Raw genomic sequence first — 25343 nt, 5'->3', positions numbered from 1 at the left:
GGAAATAATCCTTAAAATATGATTTTGCTTAGTAAGTTTCATTCACACACCTAGAAAAAAAACCAATTTATGTTTCATTTGGGAAGAAAATGAACAATAATATATATGCATTGCTAACTACTACTTGACATGCTCTTATCGCTTCATATTGCATCTATTGAAAGACTCAGTTCGACACTATGGAAACCTGTTATCTCTGTATTACAGATGATATGACTAGGGTTCAAAAGGACAGGATCTTTTCTTAACGTTTTGCAACAGTGGTAAGACCAAATACTGTGCTTCAAACCCAAGTTCTGAGTTTCCAGCAGCATCCTAATGCCTGGTTCACAGGCATATGCAGGACCAAAACTGATGGCAATACCTTAATACAGAAAAAAAAAAGCTGTTTGGAGGAAGCTTTCCATAGGTGATCAAAACATTCCATTTTCTTTTCTTCCCTTTACTACTGTTCAGGTCAGTCTTCTTCCTAAAGTCCAAATTGACTTCGGAGGAGTTCAGGTTGACATCCTGACATCCTCCTGAGGGACACAGTCTCCAGACATGGAAAGAAGGAGAGAAGGGGAAAGAGAGAAGGGGGGAGGGAAAGAGTGAGTGGAAAAGGGAAAGGGAGAGGGAAAAGGAGAGGGGGGAGCGAGGGAAGGAGAGAGGGTCTTTTCTTCACCATTGGAAAACTTCACTTTCTAAAGAAAAGAAGTAAACGCAGAACTGGAGACAGTGACAAAGGACCTCTGATAAGCTTTCCTTGGCCTCCGACCTCACTCTCTGAGCCCTCCCCCTTCCAACCCCCCTTCACCCCGCACCCCCACCCCCAGCAGCGAAAAGCTTCCAGGAAATGTCCCAGTCACCGCTTCCCCTCCCGGGCTGGGGGCTGGGAGCGGGCGGTCCCCTTCGCCCCGGGCTGCTCCGCCTGCGCTCGGGCTGGGCCACAGCAGAGCTGGAAGAGCGGAGCCCAGACTCACAGCTTCCCTTGGCCGAGCTCAGGCTCGGTCGCCGCTGCGCCTTCCGTGAACCCGGGCCACCCGCTCAGCAATGAGGGTCCTGAGCGCGCGTTCTCCGGTGCTGCTGGCATGTCTCGCCTTGGTGTTGCCAGCCTCGGAGACAAACTGTAAGTAATCCATACCTCCTGGCTTCTCCCTTTCCTACATGCCCCGGCTGGTAGGATTTTCCACTAAGCTGCTCGCTGCCTCCTAAGTTTCCAGTAAGTCCCCCACTACTCAGAGAGTAGCCGCAGCCTGGGTCTAGTTGAGGGTATAAAGGAGGGACAGGATCCCACCTTTTTGCCTTGCTTTGAGAATCATTGTCCCCACAGGACTTGACGCAAGAACCTGGGTGACGCTAAGTGTCAAAGGAATTGGATGAGCACAGTCCTAAACATTGCTAGGAAAGCTAAGTCAACCCTTTGGTGCCCTTCCTTTTACAAAAGAGTGCCCCAGCCTGCACCCTCTTTTGCAGCTACCCTTCCTTTTGCAATTTCTGGACTTTGAACTTGATTGGCCTGTCTCACATTGACAAACTGTTTGAGGATTACTGTGGGTTTACGTATCATTCTCTAACCTTGATATCAGAAATGACTGCTGGCTATTATCTTGTCCCAAGGATCGTTTTGTTCTGAGGATTTCGACTGCTGCTGTTCTGAGGTGGTGGCAGGAATTCTTTGTACCCTATTTTTCTGATTCCTCTTCCCATTCCCAGATTCCAGGCAGCACATCGAGTTTTCTCTTAGAAATATATAACGAACAACAAGGCTTTAGTACATTTTATTTGTCAATTAAATTGTTTTCCAAAGCTTAAATATGTTCATAATTAACAGTGCGTTCTTTTGCTCTTTTGTATTCCCAGAAACTGGCAGGGGAGCAGTAACTGTTTAACAAATAACATTTAGGCTACCAAGGGCACCAAAGAAACTTTTCAAAGATATAATTAAATGGGAGTTTGCTAGAATTCCAAGTTTTTATTAATTAATAAGGAAGAGAGCCAGATATTTTTAAAATCATAACTAACTTAAAGACCAGAATGTAATGTGTTCATTTTGTGTTGAAGATAAACAAGTTATAATTATAAAACTTAACCAATCAAATCCCTATAACTAAGCTACATGTGACTGTATGCCTGCGCGTGATCTATCTTGTTTATCAAGACTTTCAAATATTTTCAGATAGCAGCAGGGTGGGCGTGGCATATGCTTTTAATCTTAGCAAAGTCAGAGGCAAGCATATCTCTGAGTTCAAGGCCAGGCTGGTCTACAGAGTGAGTTCCAGGATAACTGGGGCTACCCAGAGAAACCCTATCTAGAAACCAAAACAAAACAAAATTTAGATAGCTGGAGTTTGGGGAAAGAGCAAGGGACCACACAGAAAACAGACAAGTTCATTCTACGAGGACATCACAGAAAGAATATTTGGCCCTATGATGACCATAACCTTCCTGGTTGTTGTCCGGTTTAAATCATCTCTGGTTTATTGGTGAAGAAACAGACACCCTAAGCTGTGACTTCTCCCAAAGATTTTCTTTTGGTCTCTTGTTTATCATCAGGTTTCATTGTGACACTGAGAATTAAATCCAGGTCTTTGTGAATACTTGGCAACTGAGCTAGATTCCAAACTCCCCAACTCCAGAAGACTAGAAATTTGAGCTATAATTAGATTTTTAAATATCTTACGTATAATTGATTGTATGGTTCTAGAAATATTGCTATAATAAGGCGTCCCTTTGCAGAAAACAGATATTTTTGAGAGGGTGCTTAAAACACCACCAACAAATGCCAGCACCCTGCTCTGTAGTTCTGAAGTACACTTCGCCTACAGTAGCCTTCTTGACCTTCCAAGTGATGGGATTGCTTGCATGTGCCACCATGCCTGACTTCCAAGCTCTTCATTTTAATAAGAAAGCAAATATTCAGCTATCAAGTGACTTTCCAAATGTATTTGCATGAATAAAAATCACAAATATATAAAAGTAAGAAATACGTACGCAAAAAACCTTGTATTTCGATTTCACATTTTGCATGCAGTTTGCTCATCACTCATGAGAGCTTGTGGTGAAAAGGGAAATGGGAAGAGGAGGATGTCTATTTTGGGTGGGCTAACTTGGCCTTATCCAGACTTCCCTTTCGAGTGGATGCAGTGTTCTCAGCATATATTGACCCATTATTTCCACATGTTTTGTGCCCTTTGCTAGCTCTCCTCTTTGTCATGAGTTTATTTTGTCTTTCTTTAAATTTTCTTTACTTCAGAATCTATACTACTACACTAATGGAGTAATTTTCTCAAGGTTAATTTATATTTGGGGTTTGTGCTGCAAGAGTTAGCTTCTGATATAGCAATGGTGATAATAAAAAATACCATGGTGTATTCTTCTACCATGAACTCTGTGCCAGCAAGTACAGAGATATACTTCACATGGACATTTGATTGAAGTTTCATGCCTTTTTTGTATCTTGAGTGAACTATTTAAATATGTAAGTTTTAAATAATAATATGAGAAGTCTGTTTATATACATTAAATATTAAATGCATTGTAAGATAGACACAACCATTGAGGTCTGGGAACAGAATGGTATACTTCCGATCATAAATATATTGGTATAATACATATGTACATACATACATATATACACACATACGTGTGTGTGTGTGTGTGTGTGTGTATTCTTTATCTGAGAGTTGCAATAATGAATCAGGAATGTCTTAGTCAGTTTTAGTCATTCTGACAAAAATACATGAGACAATCAACTAAAAGGAAAGGGTTTGTTTTGACTCATGGTTTTGAGGTTGCCATTCATGGGCACTTAGGGAAGCATGTGTTAAGGCAGAACAATATGGCAATAGATGAAGCATCATCAGGGAAGAAAAAAAAGGTTATTTTTATGATACAGTACCTCCTCCCCAAACCCATGAAACTGTGAATTCAAGGCCTTGGGCAAATGCTTTCGTGGTCCAATGATCCCCGAAAAGGCCACTTCAGATTACCCCCTTTTTAGGGATGAAGTGCTCAATGAATGAGCTTTTGTAGAACTTTTAGTATCTGGACTATAATCGCTTTCCTGGGCCTCAAAGACTTATGTCAATCTCAGGATGCAGAAGGCATCAGAACACACTAGGCCAGCTTTTATGGGTCTTTGTTCTTACTAGTTCCATCATGGAGCAAAAGTCAAAGTTTCAAAGCATTTTCAGAGATTCAATGCAAAATCTTAGATAGGAACTTTGAGATCCAAGAAGAACAAGTTACGTACAACCAATACTCAAGTATGCATGAGCAAACACTCCTATGCCAAATGAGAAGAATTGTAAAACAGGGAGAGAAAATCCATTTAAAGAAGACTGAAAGCTTGCAGGACACACATTGAGTGCTATAGTTATATGTCTGCCATCTGAGGCACATGATATTATGATATGAGCCCTGAAGGCCACGCCCACAGCTGTATTGAATTCAGACCTTACGGTTATCTTCTTGAACAGGCTTTGCTTTGCTATCTGCAGCTTCCTTTGGAAGCTGTGCCATGTCACTGGCATCTCTGCTGTCCTGCTGTCACCAGTGTTGCTTTGACTTTGCTTTCACAGATTCAGGACATTAAGGGTCTGCTTACAAAACCTCAACCATGCTATAAGCCACATTTTTCTTTGACATATCAATGGGACCCTGGCACTCCACACCAAAACAAAACAAAACAAACAACCAAACAACAACAACAGCAAAAAACCAAACCAAACCAAAACAAAACACAGTACCACATGGTGAAATCAAGTTCCGCTAATAGCAAGATCAGTAGCCACCCCATCCTTTTGCATCATGGCTACAGTGGATTCCTCGGTTATTTTGTGATTAAGCAACAGAAATATGGAGGAAATAATTTCTTAGCTGTGGGATCAGAACACCCAGGGATGTTCTTCTCAAATGAAAGGTTTACATTTACCCACCTCTGAGACCATAAAAGATGGGTATTTCAGATTCATGAGATCACCTCAAGTTATCTTTCTAACTACCCAGGTACAAAGTGCTTGGATTATTTTTTATGATGCTACTCTCTTGAATGTCCCCATGAGCAGCAGCCCAACTCTACAGGCTTTTCTTTGCTGGTCAGAGAGCAAATTTCTCCATTTGATTTTTTTTTCTTCCTGAGTCTTACTGTAAATCTAGCTGAGATCAAACAGCAATTTTGAAGCCCCATCCTGGATGCAGAGTTGCCTTGGAATTTCTTTCAAAGGACTAACTGGAGTTTCATTGCTAAGCCTCCCCTCACAAACAGCTGCAAAATATGGGGAAAATTAGACAGGTTCTTTGCCAGAATATAGCACAAACGACCTTTAGTCCTGTTCCCAAAGCAGTCTTCACTTTCATGTGCGAACATTTTATTCTTCTATGATTCTCCCAGAATCGTCCATTAAGCTCCACTTACCATGTTGTACACCGTCTCTAGCCTGCTTCCCCAAATTATTTCACACTGTTCTAACCTGTATAATTTATAATCACAGCACCAATCACAATCCTAGTGTCAAGTTTCTTGTATTCTTGCTATTATTGTGAAAAAATACCCAAGAAAATTGACCAGGGCAAGGAAAGATTTGCTTGGGCTCATGATTTCAGACCTTTTAGTCTGTGGTCACTCACCCTTGTTTCTGGGTCTACAGTCATGGAAGGATGCTACATTGTTCACTTCTCACTGAGGTTAGGAATCAAAAGGGAGAGCTCGTTTCATATGCTGCTCCCAATCCATTACACTATGCATCCACCTATTGGTTAATTCAGTGATGAATCCAGAACCCTCTTTCACCAGCCACATACCAAAGACTCCACCATGAACACTGCTGCTTTGGGGACAGGAACTTTTACACTTGAGCTTTTCTGGAACACTTAAGGGCTAGACTATAACAAGGAAGAATTCTGAGAAGGTTGGAAAAGTTACATTGATTGATCAGGAAGCTGTGGAATGGTGTGTGGTCAGTCATGGGTAGGGACAGCAAAGACACGAGTCTTTAGCTGATGTATATAGTTAACAGACTGCCTTCAGATGACTAAGTTTACCTGCCTTCTCAAATTCCTAGGATAGCTTAATCAGTTCTTGGCTTAGTTTGACTCTGAAGTCCCATGATTGACAATTTGCATAGTGTCTTGCCCTTGTTTCTGTGCCTACAGTCATGGAAGGATGCTACATTGTTCACGTCGCCTCACTGAGGTTACACAGAGCATTGATAAGAAGATTCCCACCTGGAATGGCTACTGAGGCAGAAAAACAGATTGAAGAAAAGTCTACTTTGTAGTCATTTACTCTGTAACAGGCATCCAAGGCCTTCTTCCAAAGAAAGGCACACAATGGAACACAGGTAGTGACTTTAAGGCTTGCCTGAATCTCTCTTGCTTGGCAAATAGAGCTTGGTAATGATGCCATGGTGACCCATTTTCCATCATTCTTGCCCTCAGGAATTCTTACAGTGTTTTTTTTTTTTTTTTGTTTTTTTTGTTTTTTTTTTTTTTTGTAGTAAGAGCAATTCTACACAGACTTACTGAGCCTATGCCTTTTTACCTGTGGGTGATGCATCTATTCACTCCAAAAAAAGTTCTGGTCCTCCAAACCCTGACTCATATGTTGCAAAAACATCATTTTACCTTGTTCACTGTCATGACTTGAGCACAATCTTTCTTTTCTCTCAGAGGTACTGAAGGACATGAAATACTAAACATTATTCCTTGCTTTTATTAAAAGCTAGGTAGGAAGGATAGTAATTGCTCATATAAAGGCATTCCTTCTAAGTCACCAGATTTCTGGGTGGATAAAACCTAGTTGTAGAAAAACAAAGCAAAAATTTAAGAGCAAAACTTTGTTTGAGTGTCCCAGGCTTGTCAGATCAAAAGCGCCTCAAGTTATGTGACTTAAACTAAAGGGATGTGTAGTCTTAGGAATCTGGAGTCTAAGTCTAAAATCAAGCCATTAACTTGGTTTCTTGCTTCTACAAGGTATGAAAGAAAACATGTTTCACCTTTGTCTTTAGTAACAGGTGGCCTGAGATGTCCCTTGTTTTTTTCTTAAAGTTGTTACATCTTTGTTCTGTACATTTGTGTCTCTTCATCTAAATTTATTTTTAGAAAGAACACTACTTGGGCTGGAGAGATGGCTCAGTTGTTAAAGGCTAGGCTCGCAACCAAAAATATGAGAAATAGTGCTACTGGGGGTGGACTGTTGTCTCTGTGTCCTCATTTTGATTTGATCATCTGCTAAAACCCTATTTCCAAATCAGTAAATATTCACAGGAGCTGAAAGGTAGGACATCAGTAGTCACTAAACATCAACACATTCCAGCTGCCTCCTTTCCTCCTTAACTCTAGACCTGAAGCTTTTAGCTGTAGCAAAGCTTCAATATCTAGTAATGATTTTTGGTTCTGAGTATATCACTGTCCTATTTTTTTGTCAAGTAGATTACAATGGGAAGTAGACATTTTAATTTTGTGATGTTACGGAGTTGAGCAAATACGATGTCTCACAAACAGAAGACCTTGGTAATAACATAAGCAGGAGACATTTTAGAAACTTCTAATAATCACATCATTATCTGTTTCAGTAAAAATGAAAAGGAAAAACAGTAGATTAGAGGCTATGGAATAGTTCTGTCTGAACACGCTTTTTAACGTTCCCACAGGATGTGTCAGCCATTTTCCATAATTTTCTGTACACTCGAATCACATTATCTGTTCATCCGGAGTCTCTGGGATCCTCCTAGCTGCCAGTGAGATCTCCATTGCACAGTCTTTGTCAAAGAGCACACTTTGTGTTGTTTCTTCTTCTTCTTCTTCTTCTTCTTCTTCTTCTTCTTCTTCTTCTTCTTCTTCTTCTCTCTTTTTAATTGAAAATAGATTCTTCTCTGATTCAGTAGCCCTGATCACAGACCACAGTTTCCCCTCCCTTCACTCCTCCTAACTCTCCCTGTCTCCCCTGTTCCCCAGATCCGCTCCCTTCCTGTTTCCTTCAGAAGAGAGCAGTCCTCCAAGAGACAACAAGCAAACAAGTTACAGTAAAACAAGGCAAAAGCTCTCATCACGAGACTGAACAAGGCAACCCAACGGGAGGAAATGAGTTCTGAGAGCAGGCAAGAGTCAGAGAAACACTCGCCCCCACTGTTAGGAGCCCCACAGAAACACCAAGCCAACAGTTATAGCATATATACAGAGGACTTGGTGCAGACCCTTGTAGATTCGCCAACAGTCTCTGTGAGCCGTGAGCACTGCTTAGTTAATTGAGTTGGCCATGTTCTCCTGGTTTCCTCACTTGCTCTGACTCCTATAACTTCTAAGTATATAGTAGGATCAATAAAAACCATGAAAAATTTCCCATTGATATTAGTACTATTCCTTACTTAGAGGTAATGTTATACATTTCGAAAAGAAAAAGGAGGATACAGATATGATAGGATAAAAGCGTAGAGTTTACTTTGAAAAAGATGATATAGATATGATAAGATAAAAAGGTAGATTACTGAATCTACTTTTAGAAAGCAACTACTAGTTTTAAATGCTCAACATTGGATTGAACTTTTGTATATTGATATAAATTTGAGGTTAATTTTGTTATAACATGTTGTACATACATTTCTACTCTTGTTTAAGGGATTGTACCTATATAATTCATTTAACAGTGTGATACAAGTTTCTAGTCCTTGAAAAATTATTATTACCAACTGTTTAGGATAATAAGAAAATGCAGGTTAGGAGTTTAATCGCCTATTATAATCAAACTTGTAAGCATATTAGGTATGTTTTCAAGGTCAAACAGAGATATATATTAAATGAGGTCATCTTCAGACACTTCATATATCAACAGAATACGGCATTTAAGATGTTTTAATAACATAGGTCCTTTTTTCTTTCTTTCTTCTTTTATGTCAATGAGACATTTCTGTTCCTTGCAGCACCAGTCTACTTCAGAGAAAATAATGGACATTGAAGAAACTCCAAATGGAGTTTGCTATCTTTGCAGCAAAAGTAAGCCACTGGGCAAGAAAGTGCTCTTGCCTCAACTGCTGACAGTATGCTGTCCTAATAGGATAAGCAGGACACAAGAGAGTGATTACCATACCTTGCCCAGACAAGATGGGACAGTCCTACAAAAACCCTGTTTCATAGAAAAGTTTGACAGGTATTTTAGACCTGTAGCCAAAGATGTCTGCCCCAACACTGCAGAGGAACTTTTTGTGATTGTTCAGTCAACAAGTTGTTTCTGTCATTTCTCATCAAACAGTACAGGCAAGAGCAGTTTCTTGCCCAAATGGCTAAGCAACTCCATAAGGAATCTCTTTGATGCCCATCTTTTTCTTGAAGTAGATTGGTGCTGCCAGGAGCAGATCTGTTTCACTATCAATACAGGACTTTGGACTCACCAAGATAGGATGGATATGGAATATTTTCTCTGAATTTGTTAAATGCAAATGGACCAGACATTGTTGATGTATTTATTGCATAAATATATTGCATATAGTTATTGTACTTATAGTTTTTTGATATTAGTTAAAGCCTTCTTTTTTCTATTTTAGACAAAAGGGGGAAATGTAGTGACATTTCATTTTTATTTTGATAAGTAAAGCTTGCCTGAAGATCAGAGAGTAAAACAGTCCAACTTTGTGGACTTGATGCTCCCTAACCAGGCCTTCAGGCTTGGCAGCTAGCACCTTTACAGGCTGAGTCTTGTCACTACTCCAAAGTAATCTAAGTGCTACTTAATCGAGAAAATATCTAAAAAGACAAGGCAACATTTGTTATGTGCATTCTTAGGTATTAATGTATGTGGCTAGATATTAAACATTAAAAATGATGCATATGTTGAGCAGTTAAGAGCATGTATTGGTGATGCAAAGAGCTAGAGTTTGGTTCCCAGCACCCATGTCAGATGGCTAACAACTTCTTTAACTCCAGCTCCAAAGGACCTGACAAATCCCTGGTCTTTCACATACCACACACAGACACTCATGCATACAAATAATTAAAAATAAAAATAAACTTAGATGCAATGAACTACCCCACATACCAGCCTTTAAAATGTGCAAATTATCTTAGCTTGTGTTCATAGTAATTATATAACCAGAACAGTATGTGAGAATATTTAGCATGCTTTTAATTATTTGCCTATCTCAATGATATTGAGAGTCACATAGTCATAATATTTCTTTGGATATGACCGTGTTCATTTTATTGTCTTATTCTCCTAGAATTGTAAGTTGAATATCTAAATAGTATGCCTGTTTGGAACATTTCAGATTCATATTGTGAAATAGCTCCTTGGAAATCTGCTTCAAAAAGTTGATAATGCTTTCATCTTTGCCAACACTGAACATTAACTTTAGAAAAGTCTTTGTAAATGCAGTAATTGAAAAGTAGGAAAAGATAACTTTTGGGGAAAGTGAAGGAATATAATTTTAGCTTGACTTTTAGACTTTCCAAATTCTTAAGAAAAACTTGAAAATATAAGAGTTTTTGGATCACAATTCAGCTATGCTTGCTAATGTAACCTATCTGTTTATTTGCTTCCTGGGGGGGGGGATTCAGGAATGCTGATACCATTTGCATTCAACATCTTTTCATATTTGTGTTGTCCTGGGTAATCTATTTTGAAATGTCTATTGATATTTCAGTTCATTCTTTATTTCTAGTGGGGTCTTTTTCTTATGGATTTATAAGTCTTGTGTGTTTGTTAAAACTTTAAACCCCTTTTTATAGTTTATATCTTAATTTTCGTCTAACTTTTATTAAATATATTCTTTGATAATTTCAAACGTATATATAAAACATTCTGGTTATTCTTGTCACTGCTCTAGGATCACCTTGTCTTATTGCTCTACCCTGTGAACCTCTTCTTCCCTGCAAGACCTATTCCCACATCCTTCGGATTTGTTTAGTTTTGTTTGTCTGAATCAGACTCTGTGTTTTGATGAACAGACATTTTAGTATTTATAATCAAATCTATGTTTATATAGTTATCCCTTTTTATTTGGATTTGAGTAATAAAGGACTCCCCCACTTCAATAAAATATAAACATAGGAAAATCCTGCCGAATCCTGTGGTAAAACAGTACAAGACCTACAATTTCATAAAATCAAGTTGCATCAGTTGGCAGATGATTGAATGATAGGAGTCAACTCGTGTGACTAGCTGTCAGATTTAAAAGCAAGCAACAAGATCTCAATCACTATCGTGTGGGACTGTATAGACATTTTTGCTCAGCTTAGATATTAGTGAAAATCATTTTTCAGCCCTGGTACTTAGTGGGAGTTGAAAGACAATGGTCAGCAATTCCTGAGGCTCCTGCTTAGTGACCACCTATTTTTCCAGTGCAATTTAAAGCTGCTGGTCCATAAGCCAGGGGTGGTGGTGCGTGCCTCTAATCTCTGATCCCAGGATTTAAGAGGAAGAGTAGGGAGAATCAAGTGCTTAAGACCGTCTGTAACTACATAGTGAGTCTGAGGTTGGCCTGGACTGCATGAAACTCTGTAAAGCAGACTTATTGAACAATTTATAAAAATCTACAGCAGTTAGGATTTTAAGTGAAATTACAAGATTACATATTAATTTGGGTGGTATATCTTTTAAAATATTTGGCTTTTTTGTTAAGAATTATATGACATTAAGAGTTACTATATGACATAGTTATATAATCTAATCACATTTTATGGTGTCAGTGCGTGTCTGTGGTGTCATGTATATGTGTGTGTATGAATGCGTGTTGATCTGAGTGTATGTGTGTCTGTTTGTGTGTGTTGTGTGTTGCTCTGGCTCAAACTAAGAGTCACATGAGTGCTCAGCAAATGTTCTGCCATCAAGCCATATCTCCAGTCCTACCGTTTCTTTCCATAATGACCTCCAACATCTCTTAATTTATTGTTTGATATTAATATTTCTGCTGGCAATATGTTGCCTGATAAAGGATTCTTCTCTCTATGCTGTGAATATATTTTATTATCATTGGTTAATAAAGAAATAAGTTTGGCTTATGGCAGGCCAGAAAATAGCCAGACAGAAAATCTAAGCAAAAATAGCGGAGGAACAAATCGCCAAGAAACTGCATGTAACAACATATACCAAACCACAAGCTTTTGTGGTAAAACATAAAATAATACAGATGGGTTAATTTGAGATTTAAGAGTTAGTAAATAAAAAGTCTGAGCTAATATACAAAAGAGTAAGTAATTAAATTATAGTAAGCATTAGAATGATTATTTCATAAGGAGCTGCAGGAGCTAGTGGGTGGAGCCCGGTGGGTGAAAAGATGCTGGTCCGGGGCCAGCGGAATGGAAGATATTTGTAGCTACAGTTGCAACTCGGCTCCTGCTTTGTGTCTGATTTTTATTTGTGTTAGTAAAGGTGCTGAGATTTTTCTAAATTTTATTTGAAAAAATTTATCATGTATTTTGGTGGTTTTCTCTTCCACCAGCTTGTCTCAGAATCATCCACATCCCAACTCACTCAAGTTGATGCTCTCTCTCATTCTCAAAAAAAAAAAAAACTCACAAAAATGAGTCAGAACAAATAATCAAAAGATCAATAAACTGCAAAATGTCCAAATAAAATAAAAGGCGCGCGCGCACACACACACACACACACACACACACACACACACACACACCACATGCAAGCACACAAACAAAAACATCAAAGGACAAAAAAAACCCCACAAAAAACCCACATGGAATTAATTTATGTTGGACTTCTACTTCTGGGTACAGGGTCTGCCCTGGAGTGTGTTTGATACACCTAGTGACTCTATTGGAGAAAACGAATTTTCCCTTTCCCAAATGGTATCAATTGAAGAGAGTTTTTTTGGGGATGGGACCCCATGTCAGAGCTGGGACCCTGTCTGTCTTGAGTCAATGCAGACTCTGTGCATGTGGCCCCCCTATCTGTGAGGTCATATGTGTCCGGAAGACACTGTTTCTTTGGACTCATCCATTACCTCTGGCTCTTACAAACTTTTTACCTCAGATTCTTCATCGATCCCTGAGCCTTGAGGGGAGGGATTTAGAAGACATTTCATTTAGGATTTTTTATTTTTTATTTTTGGTTTTTTGAGACCGAGTTTTTCAGTAGCTTTGGAGCCTGTCCTAAAACTAGCTCTTGTAGACCAGGCTGGCCTCAAACTCACAGAGATTCGCCTGTCTCTGCCTCCCAAGTGCTGGGATTAAAGGCATGTGCCACTATTGCCTGGCTTGGATTATTTTTTAAAGAATTGTTTTCTGTCTAGATCTTTTAGAATAGTCTCATCAGCACTATTTGATTTTCATTGTTCTTTGGATATCATTCATTTGATAATCATTCATGTTATCACCAGAATAATTTGTTTTTGCTTATACAATACTTCTTTTTTTTTCTTCCCTGTATAGCCCTGTCTGTCCTAGAACTTACTCTGTAAATCAGGCTGGCCTCAGACTCAAAGATCAGCCTGCCTCTGCCTCCTGAGTGTTGATATTAAAGGTATGTGCTATCATGTTGTGCTAAAATACGTAGACACAGGGCTGAGGAAATGCTTACCTGCAGGGCCCTTGCCTGAAAGAGAACAGACAGAACCCAAATGTTTGCTATTCTGCAAAGTCATCTAAATAACTTGATGGTTACAATTTCCTTTCTGAGGAGAGGAGATTTTATGGCATTGCCCAGGCTGACCTCAAATTCATGATTCCCCTGCCGCAACCTCTCAAGCAGTTGGGAGGTGTTTATCACTATGTCCAGTTTTAATGCTTAGTCTTATTATCTCTTGATTAGACTATCATGTTATATATCTAGTTTGCTTTTTTTTTTTAATCCAGTTCCAGTCTTTATATGAACTGTGTTTCTCATCAGTTCTGGAAATGCCTTTATTTTTGCAGATTATCATCATTGCACCCATTGCCTCTTTTGTACTTATATGATGATTTATATATGCTTTCTTATATCCTCTATTCTGATGGAGGAAGGTCATTGGTTAATTAAATAAAGAAACTGCTTGCCCTGATAGGTTAAAACATAGGTGGGAGGAGTAAACAGAACAGAATGCTGAGAGGAAGAGGAATTGAGCTCAGAGACTCGACAGCTCTCCCCTCAGGGGCAGACACCTCTGAGAGCCGCCACGCCATGCCCCGCTCCCGGGCAGACACACGTGATGAAGCTCCGACCCAGGATGGGCATAGGCTAGAATCTTCCCGGTAAGACTGGTGCTCACAGATTATTAGAGATGGGTTGATCCGGATATCAGAATTAGCCAGTAAGGGCTAGAGCTAAAGGGCCAAGCAGTGTTTGGGTTGTACTTATAACTCTTATCTCTTTCCATTTCATCACCATTAGGAGATGATTCAAACAGGGCTTTGTGTGCCTAAGGGATAACCATGAATGTGCTACCTGTCAAGAGGATTACTGAGTGATACATGCTGAGAGGAAGAGGAAGTGTGTTGTTATTTCGGGGCATAAGCTAGTCAGGCGGCCGGGGTGCTGGGGACGCAGCCCCGCCGCTCCTATTATTACACTATTCTGTCTTCTTGGAAGTCTACACAGTGAATCCTTTATGATTTTGATCTTTCTTTGAAATTTTATTTTATGTTCCAGAGCACGTCCTTAATTTTTCTTTTAGCACTTTTAAGTTTTGATAATTTTATGGGAGATTTTTAAGTTTTATTTGGTTTTAAGTTTGATTTTTCTCCCCTTTCATGAACGTATTATCTTCTTAGTTAATCTTGAGGATGTTTATTACCTTTTAAAGTTTTTTTTTTCAGTTCTGTAATGATCTGTTTTCTCAAACCAAGCCAGTTTTTTGGTATTTCTTTTTTTTTTAAATTTTAATTTATTTGAGATAGGATATCAATATATACCCCAGGCTGGCCCAAATTTGTGATCCTGCCTCTATTTCCAAGTGTGGAGTGGTAGGCTTGCTTTGGATTCTCTCTCTGAATCTTTATCCCAATGCTTTTCCTTTCTTTCTCTAATAAGGTCATTTGTTTCTATTGTAACTTATATTAGCCTTTGGCCATGCCATAGAGAATTCGTAGAGGCTGCTAGAAATTATGTTGAATTGTAAACATCTAGTGTATGATCAATCAATATTCCAAAACTTTACTTGTCTCTGTGCACTTTAAAAGGACAATAGTTAAGAGTCAAATGGGAATCCACTGAGCACTGTAGTTCTTTTTCATACTCTCTCTCTGTGTATGTATTTTGATCAAATACACAGCTCATAAATTGCTCATTAAGTTGGAGTTCTTTTTAATTAGCTGATCTGAGGAAAGAACCAAGCAATGCCAAGCATGTGCTTCATCCCTGAGCAGTTCCCCAGGCCCCTGAGAGACTCTAAGCACACTTTCTACTTGTTGATTTCAGAGATCTGTGGGAGGCTGCAAGTACTGGAACATTACAGAATGAGGCCAGCTCTTCAGTTTTGACTTTGATGTCCCCAAACAGTCTGCTTGTTATTTGTCTAGACAGAAGCACAGACACGGGCCAGTGAACTAATAGTGCTGATGCCATCTTAATAAAATAGGTCAAAGAGAACAAAGACAAAACATTTTCCTTGTGTTCACTCCTTGGTACATGACACCAAAATCAGGTGGTGTTTTGGTGTTCCCAGTGGGTAGGAGATTAGAGTGGCCAGGAAGCTGACTGGGATGCTGTCTTTCGCTAGCCGTCAAAGGGGCTCCTGTTATAACTTCATGGAGTTATAGCATAGCAGTTGGGTGAACAGCAAGGCCTAGAGAAACTCTCTGTCATACCTTACTAAGTTCAGAGCTGTAAATCTCTTCAAATAAAGTATCTTCATGTATGCTGCTCATTCATTCCTGGCTGTCCAGACCTGAAATAATCGCACAGAAACTATATTGTTTGCAATACTGTTTGGCCAATAACTTAAGCATATTGCTAGCTAGCTCTTATATCTTAAATTAAGCCATTTCTATTAATCTGTGTATCGCCATGTGCCTGTGGCCTACTGGCAAGATTCTGTCTGGAGTCTGGCGTCTAGCGTCTGTCTTCTGTGGAGGCTACATGGATTCTCTTTGACTCTGTCTTCTCTCTCTCTCTCTCTCTCTCTCTCTCTATATATATATATATATATATATCTCATATCTATCTATCTATCTATCTATCTATCTATCTATCTATATCTTCCAGCCTGGCTATATTCTCTTAAGCAGCTTCTTTTATTAATCAGTGACAACAAAACATATTAATAGCATATGGAGGGAAATCCCACATCATCTTCATTTACCTCTCAACTAAAGAAATAGACAATATAATTGTTTTGCTGTTTTCTCTTTTTTTCTGGTTACAAGTTTGCCACTGGGAAGTAAGTAAGTAACCTTTACTGTTTCAGCTCTCCTTGGTTAAATCAAAGGTTCCAATCTTGAGACGACAACGGCAGTGATTTATTCTTTTTCCCTCCAGAATAGAGGCTGTAAATTAAAGTAATTATTAAATCCTGGAGTTGGGAATCCCATTTTACTTCTGTTGTAGATAAACAGTTCTGACGTTGTTTCTCTGCTCAGTCAGTCACTGAATTCTTCCAGAGTGATGGTCAGTGGTCACATTTTTAAAGGACACCAATGGCTCCTCTATTAAAAAACAAAAGCCAACTTCACTTCTCTATTCAAATGGTTCAGCATCACCTTTGCAAACATCACATATAACTATTTCCTTTTGTTTACTCCCTCACATCCCAGAGTCAAATCCCAACCTAAGCCTATCTTATGATCTTTATCCTTTAGAAATGCTTATCATCAGCATTTTAATGGTTCAGTTCTTAGAAGCCTAACATATGACTTCCGTTTCCAGAATAGTTCTTTAGCCACTCTTCTACCATTAGTGCAGTGGATGAGAAGTAATGTTTTCTCAGCAGCATAATATAAAATATTAAACAAAACATAAAATTTAGAGAAAGCAAGTCAAACACTCGACATTCAAAGAAAATACTGTCTTTGATGAGTTGAAAGCATAAGATACATATGAACATTGCATTGTGAAAGCAATGCAAGCTTTTCTGAAATTTGGTACTGATTTAAAGGGATGAAAATCCTACTTAAGAATGTCTATCTTTGGGTTTTTCTTAATTCTTGCAAAAGCCACATTTTCAAAACATTCTCCACACTGCCAAATAGAACTCTCATGAGATATTTATGGAAAGAAATAAAAATATTTGTAGTTCAAATCTAATTACTGTTAATATTTTTCACATCCAGTCATCATTAATGACTCAAGATTGTTGTGTGCTAAAGTGGTTTTGTTTTTCATAAGCTTTAAGGAAAACATGCTATTTCAACTATTCGGGTCATGCTAAGTACAATGTCAAAGGGTCAAGTGGCTCTTCTGTTTGCATAGGGAAAGGCATTTCCATCCTGCATGCAACACTGAATCACAAACACAGATATGAACCCTGCCAAGAGTCTCCTCTTACATGCATTCTTTCATGAGCAGTTTTTCGTTCTTAGGATGCCCAATAAAAAGGAATCAGGGAAAGCGACAGAAGGCAAACCTAAAAGAGAAGCAATAAACAGCCATTTTTGATAAAGAAAAGGCATAAAACTGGAAGATCTTTACATGAGCCCTTCTAGAATTTGGGTGTTCCTCCACCTGTCATCTACTTTTGACTGTTGAGTAGGTTTTGAATGGAAAGACTTGGAGGTTATTGGGAAAACACTTTAGCCATGTGCTTTTTAAAATATTAATATTTAACTCTTCATTACTAAATGTAGTACTTTTAAATTCATTTATTCTTCCACAGTTCCAAACAGGTAACTAATATATTTTGGTTACACCCAGTCTCTACCCTATCTTAACATCCCCTCACTTCCACAAGCACTCGCTCTTTTTTTTTCTTCTCTTCATTATTCACATAGGGCTGCCAATGTGAACATGGATGAGGAGCTGTGTACTGAAACATCACCAATAGCTTCAGTACTGAAAACAATGACTTTTCCCTCATGGCTACCAAAAGCTCCCCTGATCAGATGGTCCAATGAACCCCACCTGCATCTTTCACTGAATATTTAAGGATTTAGTAGTGTGTAGAACTGTTGCAAAAATTCCTTATTCCTGGCAGACATAAACTGTGCATCCCTCCACCTTCTAAAATCCTAAAAATAAACTGAGCCATGATTCCATCAAAGTTCATTTGGGGAACCAATGAGTCTATCAGCTTCACTGAAACAGCACAGAGCCTACAATACTGTGAATGTCCCCCTACAATACTGTGATATTCTTTGCAAGTGGGCACAGCTCAAGGTGTCTGTTCTTTCCCTTGGATTGTCACCTAGAACAAGATCAAGATCCTAGACTGGCAACTCCTTTTGCTGTAAATTCATGAATGCTTTGGTCATGTCAGGCTCCTAAGACATCATTTTTCAGCCTTTCTCCATAAGGTTACATGCTTACACTCTTTTTGCCCCTATCTTCTGTGATAATCCCTGAGCCCAAGATTAATATTAGTATTCTTTTAAAAAAAATAATATGATTGTGTGTATATGTGAGTGTGTTTGTGTGTGGGTGTGTGTGTGTGTATGAGAGAGAGAGAGAGGGAGAGAGAGAGAGATGAGAGAGAGAGAAGAAGAGAGCATGTCACAGCACACATGTGGAGGCCAGAGTACAGCATTGTCGAGTTCCTTCTTCTACCTTTATGATGATTCTTGTTGTGAAAGATAGATCAAATCTAATTAGACCTACATATAAAATGCTCTTATCCACTCTGAACTATCTTGCTACTTGGCCCACAAACTTAGTATTCTTGATGGAAGATTGCTGGGAAGTGAATAACATTTCTTTTAAAATATATTTAACTGGGAAGTAGAAATAGACAAGATTTCCTGAGTAAATTGGGAGCATGGGAATTTTGGGAGAGGGTTGAAGGGGTAGGGAGAAGTGGGGAGAAGAGGAGCAGGGAGGGAAGCAGAGGAAAATGTAGAGCTCAGTAAAAAAAACTCAATAAAAATATGTAAAAATAAAAAATAATATTAAAATATATGTTTTGCTTTGATTTGTCATTGTTGTTGGGCCAACATTTTCATTGTTCGGTAAAAATCTTACTATTTTTCTCAAAAAAATTATATATTTGCTCTGAAGTTCAGGAATTTCACATGTTTTGCTATATTTATTACAAATAGCATGCTGAAACACTTGCAAGAAGTGAAAGAGCTGCTCATGTAGGACTCGAATTATTGACAGTGCTGCTATTTATCACTCAGTAATCCTCTTGACAGGTAGCACATTCATGGTTATCCCTTAGGCACACAAAGCCCTGTTTGAATCATCTCCTAATGGTGATGAAATGGAAAGAGATAAGAGTTATAAGTACAACCCAAACTATTTACTTAGGGGTCGCATTTACATTTCTGTTTTGGGATGTAAGAGACCTAAAGCAACGTTACTTATTGCACTTATTTTTATTACTTTCTTTTTGCGAGATTATAATGTAATAACATCATTTATTCTTTTTCCTCCCTCTAGACCCTTCTTTCTTTCAATTCCATGGCCCCCTTTTAATTAAAAATTGTTACAATATATACCTATATATTCCTAATTTAAATATTGTTACACATATATACCTATATGTTCCTAAGTAGAACAAGTTCAGTATGTATAATGTTACTTGTATGTATGTTTTTAGGGTGGACCATTTGGTATTGGATAACCAACTGATGTGCTCTTTAAGGGGGCAGAGTATTTTTTTTAGCATGTTTATCATTTCTTAGTTGAGTGTTGTTATTTGTGTAGGACTGAGGTCTTTTGTTCTTTCCACTGTCCACTTTGGCATGTCTATTGTTGCCCTTGGTCAGTTCATGTTTAGGTAGTTGTGTTAATGGGATTTTATGGATGTAGCCTCTGACATTGCTAGGAGACACAGGAAACTCTTGGATCCTCTGGCTCTTACAATCTTTCCATACCATTTCACAATGCTGCCTGAGCTTTAGGTGCTGTCATTGTTTTGCGGGTGTATTCTTTGGCACTAGGATCCACACGTCTGTATCTTGATTGTTTGTAGTTTTCTGAAATGGGGGGGAGCAGGGTGAGGATTATCTTGTAGGTATAAGGACAAATATTTAGAATGAAGTAATAGATTGTTCTGGTTTAGTAAAGTGGTGGTTATAGGTTCTCTTCCAAGATCCATGACTTTGCTAGCTCTGGGTAGTTGCTTAGGTTTCCAGTAACTGTCTTTGTTTCTTTCTTGTTGAACAAGCCTTAAGTCCAATTAAAGAGCTGTTGGTTACCACTAAGGTATGTGTGTCACACTCTTCCACTCTTCGGGTCTTTCTGTCATGGTAGTTGTTGTAACATAGGCATCATAGTTGGGGAGGACTGTTGCTTGTGTCCCTTCTTTGGAAGCTTGAGTAATGCTTTCTGTTTCTTAAAGGCTAGTTCTTAGAGAGGAGGATTTCAAGTCAGTTCCAATTCAGGAGCCTTTGGCTCCTGTGTCTAAATTACAAAGTATCTTCAGCAATAGGAACTTACCTTCTATCTCTGAGGACCAACCAAAGGTCATACCAGTAGCCTATAATATTATTAAAGTTTCTTGGACAACCCTGACCAGCAGTTCAAAACAGGGCTTCTCATACCTGGTGTTGTTTTTTTTTTTTGTTGTTGTTGTTTTTGTTTTTGTTCTTTTGCTCTTGGAAGGAACATTGGCAGCCCAGATGAGTAAATTTTATTTAAACTGTATGTGTGTGTGCACACATACCACACATGTATATGTATACACATATAAATGCAATATTATTTTTTATAAGTAATATAGTTTTATGTAATATAGGTAGATAATTATGATTACTTATGCCTTTTTCAGATATCCATTCTGTTGTTATTTTTTGTACTGTATTTGTCTTCCTCCCCCATCCCTGACAAGAGGTGCCCCTCTTTCCCCTTCCCTAGTCAGATCACGTGTATCCTGCTATTCCCTTAGCTTATCTCATTTCTGAGTTTCAGTTGTTTAGGGAGACTGCTTATCAACCAGCCCTTTCCTTTTACCCCCTTCTTTTATCAAGTTCTTGAGTATCTGTTGTTTATTATTGATAACAAGACATTGACATGAAATAAACTTATCTATTTAGAGACTTGCTCTTCTTTGTAGTAAAAAATTGTTTATGCATGAAATCTAAAAGAATTTAAAGACATTTTTATGCTTTTAAAATTTTTCTTTAAATACTCTCTCTCTATATCTGTATATACTAATGGTATATATAAGTTCATGTTTTTCATTATTTTCTTCAGATACAATTGCTACTGGCAGTTTAAGAATATTTTCAAATACTTTCCTATATGTTTGTCTACATAATATTTACATATTTGCAGTTTGGACTGCTGTGTTTGTCTATATATAAACGTCTATACTGAGAGAATAGTATTTGAAATATAGTATTTGAAAATTTGCATTTTAGTTCTTATGTTGGAGGTATTTACTTTGAGGATTTTCTTTGAAAACTTCCTTGATATTCTTCAGTTAGGTATTACAGTTCATTATTTTTAAGGCTATCCCTCCTCATTTGTCTGTAGTGTTTCTAATTTTTGCTCCTATAACAATGTTTTTATTGTTTTCTTTATATTGTTTGTATTCAGTTATTTTGTATACAACCTTGCAAATATATTCTCTTTCTATTGGCTTTTTTATTTGCAAAAATGACTTAAAACTCCAATTGCAATTTTATATTCTATACAATGAGAACAGTTTCCTCCAAACTTAGTATTGCAGTTGGTTATATAACTTTTTGTTGTTGTTCACTTGTTTAAAACTTTTTTTATAACCTAAGTTATTTTCCTTTTCTCCTTGTCTTCTGTAGCATATGCTTAGCAAACCTCCTCTTTTTCCCTAGGTTTTTACTTTGCCAGGTGTATGAAGGGTCAGTTGATTTAGTCTGTCAACTCTCATATAGCTGATAGGACTTCATGTCTGTGTTTCTCTGTCTTCAATGAGATTCCAAAGATTTGCCATTAAAACTAAAAAAAAAAAAAAAAATTGTTACTCCTGCCCTAAACGTGGAGTCACTGGTTAGATAAGTGAAAAAAAAAAAAAAACCACACTGAATGTCATCTAAGTGTGTTCGGCCTCAAGCATGAGCTAGATAATTTGTATACCTCAGATAAAACAGCTATAAGTAGCTGCATAGACAGGCATGAACTGAGTCTGCTGGGGGAGTTGTTAACCAAAGGCTTGATATAGCTACATATTTTCTGAGTTCCAACTTATCAATTTTAAATATCGTGCAGATAATTATTTTAGCATTTATTATTTAACAAGATGATATAACTTAGTGGAAAAACAAAGACATTTTTATTTATATAAGCTTATGCTTTCTACAGTTTTGTCAAAAGAACGTGCCTCCCAAGTCCTGTTGAGGAAGCCCCGAGCAAACACCTTGATTGAGGAAACTAGAAAGGGCAACCTTGAAAGAGAATGCATTGAAGAACTCTGCAATAAAGAGGAAGCCAGGGAAGTCTTCGAAAATAACCCTGAAACGGTACGCATTCATTGACACTGTCGAGTTCACACTTAGAGACACATTTACAGTCGGAACGTTGCCAGCCTGAGCTTCCTCGCTTCCATTTGAAAGCTAATGATTTCACAGATCATTTTTCACTGGTTTCCACTGTCACTTCAGACAGGCTGCCAATGACAGGTGCTCCAGCCAAACTAGATTTCCCTTCAGCCTCATTACCAACAACTAGTATTGACTTTATGCTTTGCAAGTATTTTGTTTCCTAGCCAAAGTTTGGTAGCACTGAGGGTTCAGGAGAGGAGGTGTATGAAGTGTGAGTGACCATGTGCCTGTTTTATCACTGTGTTTTTCATTTATTCTGTTCCAGATGATTGCTGGGTTGTATTTGAGAGAGTCTCTTATTCTGTAGCCCCAGCTGCCATGGAACTCACTATCGTCCTGCCTCTGCTTCAGCCTCTCAAGTCCTGTAATTATAGGCCCAACCTAGCTCTAGAAATGGGGCCACCTTAACTGAGGTTAGTTATTACGGTGCCATGTATGCTGAGTGTACGTTGTTCCATAACCTTCACAAAGTTTCCCTAGGCCACTGATAATCAGCAGTAATCTTTGGTGTATAAAATTTCCAAGTCACCCACAACCCCTTCAAATGTTGCCCAATCTGAGCATTTTAGGAGAGGCGGTCTGTGGCACACCTGTGGCCAGCAGGCGTAGCAGGAATCCGTCCACAAAGCAGTGGAAGTATGACCTTGAGAGTCTAAATGTCACACTTTTCAGGGTCTCCTCAGGTATTTTACCTGAGCTCAATTACACAATCTGGAGTAAAAGTGGGAGATGACATACACAAGCCTCCTCCTATGCCTCTGCCACAGCTCCCAGCCTCATGACAGCAGCTGAGGGATAATGAGCAAGGACTCTTTGTTCATAGAGAGAAAATTAGTCCCAAATTGTAGCTACTTGTGTTCTATGTGGCTGTTTTTGTAATTCTTTTTATCCCTACATGTTCTGATAAGTTCAAAGAAGAAAATTTCCCCAAATACACACCAATTATTTTAATCTATCTAGAACTGGTACAAAAATGTGATAAAATAACTTGATCAAAGAAAAGCAACCTGGGTCGGGCTGTGGTGGCATATGCCGTTAATCCCAGCACTCGGGAGGCAGAGGCAGGTAGATCTCTGTGAGTTTAGGTGAGTTCTAGGACAGGGTCCAAAGCTATACAGAAAAAAAAAAAGTCTCAGGGGAAAAAAAAAAGAAAAAAAAAGTAACTTGGGGAGGAAAAGGTTTTTTTTTTTTTTTTTTTTTTTTTTTGGCTTACAATCCTGATTACACTCCATTGAGGAAAGTTAAAAGTAGGAGCTCAAACCAGATGGGAACCTGGAGGCCGGAACTGATGCAGAAACATGGAAGAATGCTGCTTAGTAGCCTGCTGCTGGAGACTTGCTCAGCTTGGTTTCTAACAGAACCCACTGCCCCAAGAGTACCATCACTTACAGTGGGCTGGACCCTCCCCCATCAACCACTAAGAACATTCCCTACGGATCTGCCTACAACCATATTATATGGAAACATTTCCTCAACTGAGCTTTACTCCTCTCAGATGATTCTAGCTTATATCAAGTTGACATAAAATTAACCAACACAGACAATAATAATACAAACTTTTCTATCCTACACAATACACTTATAGTATAGTATTTATGTATATATTCCTTGTTTTACATTTTCATACTAAAAAGGAATATGCATACACTCTTACAACTTCCATAATACAGAAGAATTTGGTATGTATTAGATAGAGGAATAGATTCTTTCATTTTATAGAAATTTTAAAAAAGGAGAAAGAACCGTGTAATAAATCCGAGCATACCACTTTCTTTAATAAAGTTCAAGACTTCTGTTTTATTTTGCCTGCTCATCACATCTACTCAGTAGTTTTGATAGATTGCTTTGAGCGACTCTATCACCCATAAAAAAACTTTAGCGTTTATTTCTGTATTGTGGATATGTTTTCAGAGCTCAGCCTTTAAAGAGTAATAGGGAGGAAAGACAGAACACAGGAGGGAAGCGGGGAGAAGGTGGAAGAGGAAAACAAAATCATGTGTCTATCCCTTGACTGACATTGGTTTTGTTGATAGATTCCACCCACATCTCTCCGTATCCCTCATACTCTTTGTCCACTCTTCCCAGTTTTTCCCTGTTGTTTTCCTCTAATATTCTTGTCATCAGCATATCAAATATTTGAACCCCATGTGTTGCTCCTTATTGTCTCACATCCCTTTAATCCCAGCACTCAGAGGTAGAGGAAGGTGGCTCTCCATGAGCTCCAGGTGGACCTGATCTACATAGTGAGTTTCAAGGTAGCCAAGGTGATGTAGAGAGACCCTGTGAAAAAAAGTATATTAAATGGATGTTTAATCACCATGAAAAATTAAAGGATTATAAAAGAAGGTGTATACTGTTATATTTATCACCTTAAGTACAACCAGTTCAAATTAGAAGCCTTAAAAATATTATCTAATTGTTCAGTAGTATATACATATACTGGCTATTGATTCTTGAAGTATTTTCATACAAATACTTAGAAATTTGAAAACACACAGCATGTAGGCCATTCCTATATAATATAAAAACAAACTAGAAGTGGATATTTATCTCTGTAGTGAAATTTGAGTTTGCTAATATATCTATTTTTTCTTTTCTTTCTAGGATTATTTTTATCCAAAATATTTGGGTAAGTTCTAAGTATTTGGAACATAAAATCTTAGAAATTGAAGATATGCTCAAACCTCAAATAGATGTGTTCAGACCTCACGTTCTGCCCAAATACCTTTCCAATACTGTTTTATCAATATTGAGAAGATGTAAGACCTATGATGCTTTTGTATTTAAAGTCATATGCAATAATTTGAAATGACTCTTTATTATGTTAG

General features: G+C 38.1%; 1 protein-coding gene across 1 annotated transcript in view; it reads left to right on the top strand.

Moving 5' to 3' along the window:
• The first annotated feature begins 958 nt into the window (after window positions 1-958).
• Window positions 959-25343, top strand: part of Pros1 (protein S) — a 67449-nt gene continuing 43064 nt past the window's right edge. The window contains exons 1-3 of the mRNA XM_041678558.1: window positions 959-1108; window positions 22277-22434; window positions 25120-25144. Coding sequence (XP_041534492.1) covers window positions 1033-1108; window positions 22277-22434; window positions 25120-25144 — 259 coding nt within the window. The 5' untranslated portion in view covers window positions 959-1032. The remainder of the gene's footprint in view (window positions 1109-22276; window positions 22435-25119; window positions 25145-25343) is intronic.

The sequence above is a fragment of the Microtus oregoni genome, unplaced genomic scaffold, assembly GCF_018167655.1.
Source record: "Microtus oregoni isolate MIOR12 unplaced genomic scaffold, Mior012 000030F_ref0000283, whole genome shotgun sequence".
Taxonomy (NCBI): domain Eukaryota; kingdom Metazoa; phylum Chordata; class Mammalia; order Rodentia; family Cricetidae; genus Microtus; species Microtus oregoni.
Note: the sequence above shows the minus strand (reverse complement) of the source record. Positions and strands in the feature narration are given on the sequence as shown.